This window comes from Meles meles, chromosome 16, assembly GCF_922984935.1.
Source record: "Meles meles chromosome 16, mMelMel3.1 paternal haplotype, whole genome shotgun sequence".
In the NCBI taxonomy this organism is placed as follows: Eukaryota; Metazoa; Chordata; class Mammalia; order Carnivora; family Mustelidae; genus Meles; species Meles meles.
Genome location: NC_060081.1, coordinates 78698022 through 78707143, shown reverse-complemented (window position 1 = coordinate 78707143; position 9122 = coordinate 78698022). Strand labels below are relative to the sequence as shown.

At 52.9% G+C, this 9122-nt stretch overlaps 1 protein-coding gene across 1 annotated transcript in view; it reads right to left on the bottom strand.

The window, feature by feature from the left end:
• Nucleotides 1–6530: 6530 nt before the first annotated feature.
• Nucleotides 6531–9122, bottom strand: part of STX16 (syntaxin 16) — a 28551-nt gene continuing 25959 nt past the window's right edge. Inside the window, exon 9 of the mRNA XM_045980662.1 lies at nucleotides 6531–7148. Within this exon, the coding sequence (XP_045836618.1) occupies nucleotides 7143–7148 (6 nt within the window). The 3' untranslated portion in view covers nucleotides 6531–7142. The remainder of the gene's footprint in view (nucleotides 7149–9122) is intronic.

Below are 9122 nucleotides of genomic sequence, written 5' to 3'. Positions count from 1 at the left end.
AGCTCGCTGCCCCCTGCAGCCTCCCACCCGCCTGGGGAGAGGGGAGGCGACGAAGAGCCAAAAGGAGAGGGCAGCGCCAGAGCCACCTGCCACGGAGGAGGGCAACTGGAGGGTGCTGGGGGCATGCGGTGGGTGGTAGACGGGCCCTGGGTGAGGGCCGAGGGGGCACCGGTGGGTGGCGGGTGTGCCCTCGGTGAGCCATGACCCAGTTGAGGAAGCCCCCCCCAGGACTCATTTAAAAACAAAGATCCTGCCTACATCCTGATTGCTCAAGGGCCTGTTGGTACCCCCCTCCGCCACCCCTGGCTACTTCCATGTGCCACCGTTCTCCTTTTGAGTTTCTTTTTCATTCTCAGCCTCAAAAAAAAAAAAAACAACAAAACAAACCAGCACTGCCAACTCCGGAGCAGGGCATCCAAGGCTTTTACAAAGGCACTGACTTCCCCGCACACCTCCCCCACTCCCTGACTTGCAACCCACCCAGGAGCCAGAGCTTTGTCTTCCCCGGCCACACCTCTGTGTCTCCCCCTCCGTCCTGAGCCCTGGTCCCCGGTGCAAGGGTCGGTGCTGGACAACATGCCCTAGGGCCAGAGAGCTTCAGCATTCTGAAGGCAGGCCTTGTGTCCCCTTTCTTCTGCAGGGCCTCGCATAGAGCAGGTGCCCAAAACCTGGTGGCTGAAGGAGTGAAAGGAATTCCTTCGAAAACCCACAGCTTTCCCAACATGAAAGTCGAAGCTAATTGGATCTTATTTTCTCCAAAAGATTTTTACAGCAGCTGAATGTTTTCACACATTTGTAAAGGGTACGAAGAGCGTGTATGAAGACCGATCACTCTTTCTTCTGTTTGCAAATACGCTGCAGACAGGCCCGGGGCACTCCGGCAGCGGGGTGAGGCTGGGGGATGCCCTCAGAGGGTGAGGGGTGGGAACGGTGCCCCGAAGGGTGAAACAGGACTTCCACAGACACACAGGGCGGGGGAGGGCGTTCTGGGGGAGGGGGGGGAGGCCGGGGAGGAGAGCAGAGACCCGGCGTGTCCTCAGGGCTCCGAATCCTGTGGGTAAGAACACAGGGTCCCAGAGAACAGGCGAGGGGCGGGCTGTGGGGGATCGCAAACTGGGAATTCACTCCACAGACTTGTGCTTGCTGGGGGAAGGAGCTGAGTCGCATTTTAGCAAGCCGGGTCTGGCGGGTTTGAGCACAGGGAGTTGGGGGGGGTGGGAGAGAAATGGTTGGTAGAGAGATCATTCTGGAGATGCTTTCCTTTCAGAATTCTTCCCTGTGTGATCACAGACCAACTAACCCCCACGACCCCACGGAGGGATGGAGGAGATGACTCAGCTCAGCCAGCATTTATCGAACACTCATGATACACAAAGCAAAGGAAATGTTAGATGCTGGTTAAAAGCAGAGAGTTCTGATTTTAGTTCTTAGCACCCCCTCCCCACCCCCCCCACCCCCGAGTCGAAGAAATCCAAACCAAACAGAACGCTGAGGAGTTTTGCACTTCGAATGCCTGCCAATTTCCTCAAGATGTAGCTTGTGACAGATACAGATATATTCCAGGAAAGTACTTTCCCCTTTGCACTGCAGACCTCGGAGACTCCAACACAAATAAGACAGGCAGCACTTTGTTTAGATACATTTTTATGAAGGTATTCATCCACAGCTCAGGACGTATTTCACTGTCAATGAAAAATTCACCTCAATTTAATTTTCTTTAAAAAAAGAAAGAAGAAAGAAAGAAAGAAAGAAATCAAAACAACTTACCAGATCTTTCCTGCAACCCAGTAAGTCACTTCTGGTTTTGATGAGGTGCGACTCATTCCGCATTCAACCAGGCGTTCAGACTTAGCATTTGAGGAACACGGCTTTAAAAACTGGGAGGAATCCACACGAAGTCCCCAGGACTTATTAGGAAGCTTCTGGTACGGTTCACATTCTAGAACACACTTCCGAGCTCATGTCGTGTAAGACGGCCCTGGGTGTATGAAACGTGTATGTATCTATTAATTTCCTGCCAGGAGAAATATCTCCTCTATTGTCTGCGCACACCGATTGCCTCGAGATTCTCGGCGCCCGTTACTCTGGTGTGAGAAACACTCCTTCCCTTGGAGCACTTGCGGCTTCCTCCTGGTATTCTCACTCGTTCCTTTATTCAGTATCTGTTTGTTGAATATCTGTTTCTAAGAGCTCCAGGCCAGGTCAGGCTTTTGGGATACAATGGCCACGGGAGCGAAGACGGCAAAAAACCTCAGCAAGCCAGTCCCGGGGAGAAGACAGAGCTTGGATTGAGCTATCCAAGGACAAGTCCCGGGGTCCAGGGCAGTCTGATCCCTGACAAGGGAGCGGTCCACAGTTCTAAAGGGCATCGTGCGTCTGGACCAGTCACACACTCATGGGCACACATAAAGTGTTTATGAGAAGGACGCCGAGCCGCGCGGTTCGAACTTGACCTTGTGGGCAACAAAGCCAGTGGAGGGGCCTCTGTCACGACTCACGGAGATCATGGTAGGGCTCATTCCCAGTGCACGGAGATCTGCTGCTGCACCTGCCCAGAGGGGGCGGAGGCGGGCTGCACTCCATGGAGCAGCTGGTGGAGGTGAGCCCCGAGCAGACAGGCGGACGAGGCCCCTGCACGAGCTCCCGGGACGAGGCCTCTGCTGGGGAGGTCTGCACCTTTCCTGATGTTCAGGGGATGCACCTCGGCTGTAATGTGTGAATTGCGTCTGGCCTGCCACCCGGAAGAGTCATGCTAAATGCTCCCTGGACTGTTGGAAAGGAACCCATTGCCGTGAGAATCACGTTTCTCTAGAAACTTTTTTGAAAAATCCATTAACTTACGGAAACACTGAAAAACCACTACAACGATCTCTTGCATACCCTTTACCGAGATCAGATGTGTGTCTGTCTGTGTGTGTACATGTGTTTTTTTCCTGCACTTTAAACTTAGTTACATATGCTCTAACCTTAAATACCTCAGTGTGTATCTATCTCTTAGGAACACGGACACCAGCCCACACATAATCACATACCCCGATCATACCCAAAGAAAATTAACATCCAAACAATACGATTACCGAATACACAGTTCACATTGAAATGTGTTTGACTGTCCCCAAAGTGTCCTTCATGGCCTTTTGAAAACCCAGAATCTAAATAAGGACCAGGCGTTCCGCTTGGCTGTCAATTCTCTTTGGTCTCCTTGAATCCAGAACAATCCCTGCCTTTGTCCTTCCTGACATTGACGGGTGGCGTAGAAAGTCCCGCAGTCTGCATTCGTTGGGATCGTTTCCTTGTGATTAGATTCGGGTTAAACGCGTCGTGTTTGCCACCGTATATCACCAGGAGCCACGGCACCCACGTGTCTGCCGTGACTAGCCGAGGTGGGCTTTTTGGTTCAAGCGGGGTTGGCCTGATCTCAAACGGCAAAGGGCCGTCTCCCCCTCATAGTTAATGGTGTTTAGCTCAGTTTCCTCTTCAAAACCCATGCAGACTCAGGCCTTTCTGTCTCCTGACCTTTCCCCTGAAGCTTTTTGTAGCTGCCGAGGACGGCTGCCCGGGTCCGGTACTGCTTGCAAGAGGCTGACTTTCTAGCTGATCAACCCTTCCAGACCTCCCTGCCTCCCCTCATCCCCTGGAAGGACTCATATCATCTGTGGGGTTCCGGGCAAGGAGGAAGGCGCAGAGCTTCGTTTCCAAGAGAGACCTTCAAGACGGTGGGCACGGAGGATGAGCCCGAAGACGGGCGGGTGTCACGGTGGTCGGTGGCTGCGGGCTCCCCAGTTCTGTCCCTGCGTTTGGCTCTTTCGCGGTCACTGGCCCTACTCGGGCCAGCCAGGGCCCTACCAGGCCGGCACCCGTGTCCTTCTCACATGTTTCTATCAGTCTCTGAGGACTGCGATCCTCCCTGAACAGTAAGATGGTCCCTGGGCTCACTCTGCCCCTTCCTGGCCCCGTAGCGAGAGTCAGGCGGGCCTCACAGGATCCCTGGTCTCCTTGCAGTCGGGCGGGGATGGGGCATGGCTGCTTAGACTTCCAACTGGAAATCTAATTCTGCCTGTGCAGCGCGCTCTCCACTCCTGGACGGTCACTGCCTCTGATCCTTTCCGAGGAGTACCGGGTGTGCGCACGTTCCTCGGCGTCGACGCCCGTCTTACCGGGCTCTTCCTCACAGGTCCTCCCCCATGTCGGTTCTTCCTCCTCCCACGGTGAGAACCCGAGTTCCCCATCACCCTCCTGTGGATCCTTGGCTGGTCTTTCCCAACAGCCTCCACTCGTGACCCCAAACCCACTCCCTCGCGGTCCAGAGTCCGCTCGTTCCTCTTGTTCGAAGAATGACCCCACCGGGATACTCAACACTTACTTCTCTTTCGTACGGTCTGTCTGATACCTACCTAGAGTCCCATGTTTCTGTTTGTCCTAAACTGAGCGGCTTGCTGGTTTCTTTTCTTTTCTTTTCTTTTTTTTTTTAACATTTTCTCTTTTAGAAGACGTACATTTATGTGGCTCAAAAGTTGAAACCGCAGGAAGGAATGCTCAAAGGGGTCCCCTGTCTCTTCTACTCCTTTTCCACTCATTCTCCTGGAGGTCACCATTTTTCTCAGGTTTGGGTTTATCTTTCCTGTTTCTTTTTGAAAAACCGCGTTTTATGCGCACCCGATACAAAAAACGGCGCACTGCATGTAATCTTTCGCACTTTGCTTGAAAAGCACATTCTGTGATTTCATCTAGAGCGCTTTTTACCTTCGGATATCAGCGCGATGAGAGAACGGTGGTAATAAAAATGTGCTGGAGAAACCACTTATTAACAACAAAAAGCGTTCCTTCCCACATCAGTTTTTGGACTTTTCCACAAAATGAGGGGCTGAGCTAGTTGCTCTGGGCAGTCCCCTGCCGTTCTAGCAGCTAAATTATCTTCCCAGGAAGCCCACCTTGTCGGACAGGAATAACCCTCCTGTCTTGGGGACCAAATTCTTGTTGACTTCTGAGCACCGGCAAAATCATTTCTGTAGCTGCGGAAGTTTTCAAGGGCAGTGGGGAAAATCTAGAGCCTCGGCATGGGGGTGGCTGTGGGAGGGCAGGGAGGGAGGGAGGTAATTAACTGACCCAAGGTGGTTCCGTGTTCCTTGAGGCGACTCAGTGTACGGAAATGAAGGTGTACGGAAAAGCAGAAGGAGGGGGGAAATGGTGACCAAGATCAAGACATCTTTTCTTTAGGAAAACCTTCCCTTACAGGATCCTCCTGAAGAGTCTGTCTCTCCAGAGCATCAAAAATGAGTCCATCTTCAAAAACCCGAATCACAGTCTTTCCTCCAGAAACACCCTCTTTTTAAAGCCACACGTCTGTCGGCCTTATCTAAATGTGGATCTTTTAAAAAGTAAAAAAGAATCACAAATCTGTTGCAGAGGCTTTTGGCAGCTGAGCTGCATGAGGTGGGGGGGGAACGAAACATTAAGCAGGAATTGTTGGTTTTTCTTAAGGACCCTGAGAGGGAAATTCAATACACACACACACACACACACACACACACACACACACACACACAGAAACATACATACATATTTTTTTCTCACTAAATCTGGAAGGTTCCATCTTTCAGGCTGGTTCGGAGTCACAGACGGAAAGTACTGAATTGGAGTGACCTTACTTACATGACAATGCAGGTTAAAATGCTAGATTTGAAATAAGATCACTTATCCCCACTCGGCGATTTACAAAACCGAAGCGACATTATAACCCGAACAGAACAAAAAGCATTCCAATCGGGGTCCCGGGTCTCCTAACATCTTCATCAATTCAAACGCTTAAACATCACCTACGAGAACCATAAAAAGACATTTTGGAGTCTTTTTCTTAACACGTTGGGAACACAGAGTCAATACGCGCCATAAAGGGCTATTTTTAAAACATGATTTGTTTGCCGCGGCGTAAACTCAGCAGCACCAAGAGTTCCGGGCATACGCCAAGGGGACACACACACCAGGAGGCCCCTCTCTTTTTCCTCTTTAAACGAGGTTACTTTCTGTGTCCCGAGTCTCTGGGGGCTGGAGGAAGGGGAGGGCGGGAGTTGAGCTGGGGACCCGGCCTCTCCAGGGCGGGCTGTGGGAACCCGAGGGGAAGGAGTGCCGGTGCCGGCGGTCGGGCGGGTGGGCTGCCCCGGGCAGGGGTCCCGGGCAGGGGTCCCGGTCGGCTGGCGAGCGGGCACCACCACTGGGGGCTTCTGCCGCGCGTTTTTGTGCAACACACACGGCCTCCGCCTCCGCAAGGCACACTGCAAGTGCCCGAGTTCTGTGTAAATTTAATTATTAGCATGAACTGAAGGTACTGTCATTGTTTAACTCAGCCGACCTTTTAAATGGATAACCAACCTTGAGGCTTAATTGGATTTAAAAAAAAAATCAATTTCTAGCCATTGCATAGTGTGGCAATGAAGTACCACATTCTCGGGCAATTGTACCATCAGTTTTGCTCCAGCCTATTTTTTATTCTTTACAACTTTAAAATGACATTCTCCATGTCAGGGAGCGCGCCGGGTACGCGCACACACGCCTTCCGTCAACAGGCACCCTGCACACGTCCGCATGCCGCGTCATGTCACCCAAGAGTCGCCGCTTTCTGTCCGGTGGCGGGATTAGTCAGCAGCAATCTCTTCACACCAATTACACGAAAACCTGAAGCAGGGATAATGGCATACCACTGCTTGCGAATCTCTCCCAGCCTCGGTCTGGTCTCGTCTTCGTAATAAGGAAAAAAGTCCTCGAGGAGCCTTTACCACATCCCATCTTGACCATTAAATCTCTCCAGAAGAAGGTCATTTCATTTTATGGAAAGAAATGAACAACGAAAGCGGCGTAAGCGGCGACAGCACTGGTCTGGAAATGAGAGGCTGGAAGGTTCTAGCTCCAGCCTGGGTGGTACTGGTCCTGTGACCTCGCCAGCGAGCCCTGGGGCGGGTCTCGGGTTTCCCGTCTGGGGCAGCGGCGGCGGCGGGGCGCGGGGGCAGGGGTGGGGGAGCGGCGATGGAAACGGAGGGCTGCTCTGGGGTCCCGAGTCAGAACACCAAGTAAAAAAAAACGTGCTTCCCTCAGCCCTTCCTCCAAGAGACACCAAATGATGCAAACCAGAGCCCCCTTCGCCTCCATTATATCTGTGAAACGAGAGAAATAGTGATTACTAACGGCGGAATCGGGATGATTAGCTAAAAGCAATTTTAGAATAATAGTTGACAAACAGAAAACACTGAACCCAGTGGTCCACTTTGACTAAGTCTAATTTAAATGTACGTTGTACTGAACGGAATCTCATTTCCATGATCCGTTTTAGCCAGATCACAGAGCTGAACCGGAGGCCCACACAATTATCCTGAGCATTCAGGACAGTCCAGAGAGCTAATTTGGACAATTGGACAAATGATTATTTTCTTTTGCCTCAACTGACCAGATAATTGTGCCCAAGTTTCTGCCATACGACTCTGTGGAATGTCCGTTGGAGGGAGGTGGGGGGAAGGAGGTCTGGCCGGAGACGGGCAGAATGACGTGGAGGCTGGTGTGCGGTTGGGGCAAGGAGCACAGGGGACCCAGCGGATGGCCCCTAACTCCGAGTCCCCGGTCTGGAAGGCTTCCAGGCGAGCCGTAGTCTCTGCGTGCGCCCGCCCGGAGTCCACTGAGTTCACTGAGTTCACCCCCACACCCGCCACTGCTCTCCATTTCAAAACAAATGACATGGAAACATCAGGCAACAGGTCAGAGGTGGCATCTGGGTGGTCAAGGGAATCTGGAGAGAGGAAATTCAGAGATGCTAAGGGCTCACACACACACACGCACACACGTACACAGATATACAATTCGAATCCCACGTTTAAACGTACGCACGCCGCTGTTTCACTTGTAGCCAAGATGAAACGAAGGAGTCTGCCTCCCCAAATCCTAGGAGCCAACGGGAACTCACAATAACTGACCGGTCCGGTGGGCCGCCCGCAGCCCTGTCCTGTCCTCCGTGCCCCCGACGACCAGACATCCCTCCCGTGAAGACGTTACCCAGACCTCTCCATCTGGCCCCCACAGGTTTTGACTAGAATAAGGGAGACTGATGGCCAAAATTAAGCCAGCGTGTTACAATAACACGCCATCCCACCGAGTTTACCCACAAATTCTACCAGGCAAGTGAGCTGTTTCATGGCGGTGAGGAGAGACCAGGAAGAACGTAGGTGGCTCCCACCCTGGGTGACGATCAGCGCTCTTCGAGGAGGTGCACGGAATTCAGCAGGACACGTGTCTACCAGCCTGCCCTCCTCCGCCGGTGTGGGCCTTCGGGAAGAACCACCCCACGGCCCACGCTCCTGCGCCTCTGGGCACGGGAGGGCCAGGACCCAGCCTCCACCGCACCCTGCTATCTGCACACACCCGCAGCGCCATTTCCAGAGGGAGCCACCAAACATTCATCTGGAAAGCTGACCCCTGAGGTGACCGCTCAGGAGGCACCCCGCTCCCCGCCCGAGCCCACAGTCTGCTCACACACATCGCCGCTCACACAGCTGTCCCACCCAGGGTGGAGGGCTTCTTCAAGGTTATCACTGTCAGAATGTTCTTGAAGCCTGAGACAAGTGTCTATCCTTTGAGGGGTGGGTTCGATACTTGGACAGAGCCAGTGGCTTTGAACAAGTTGGGGAGATAGAATTTCTAGCCGAAAAAGCAAGGAGCGAGCACGACAGAAGGCTGCCCGCTCTGTGTGGTTCACCAACAGGAAGGTCAGTGACCTCCCTGAGCAACAGGTGCCTCACAGGACAGAATGCCTGGCTTGCCACGGTGACTCCCGGGAAAGCCTGCTCCCACGGAGCAGACGCTGGGGTTTAAGGACACGAAGACAAACGCCATCACGCCTGGATGATGTGAAAGGCAATGCTTAGGTGAAAAAGACCCACCCCGGCCTTTGAGGAGGAGCCCGGACGCGGGCACGTTCCGGGTGAAAACGTGGGCCTGGCTCTGGGTTTAGCTGGCAAAGACCATCCCTGAAGTGTTCGGTGTAACAGAGCAGGAAACATCTCAAGTCACTTAGAAATTCCAGTCTCCCGGAGCCTGGCTGTAGTAGGACTTCTCAGCAAGGCACACGGACTAAATTTTAC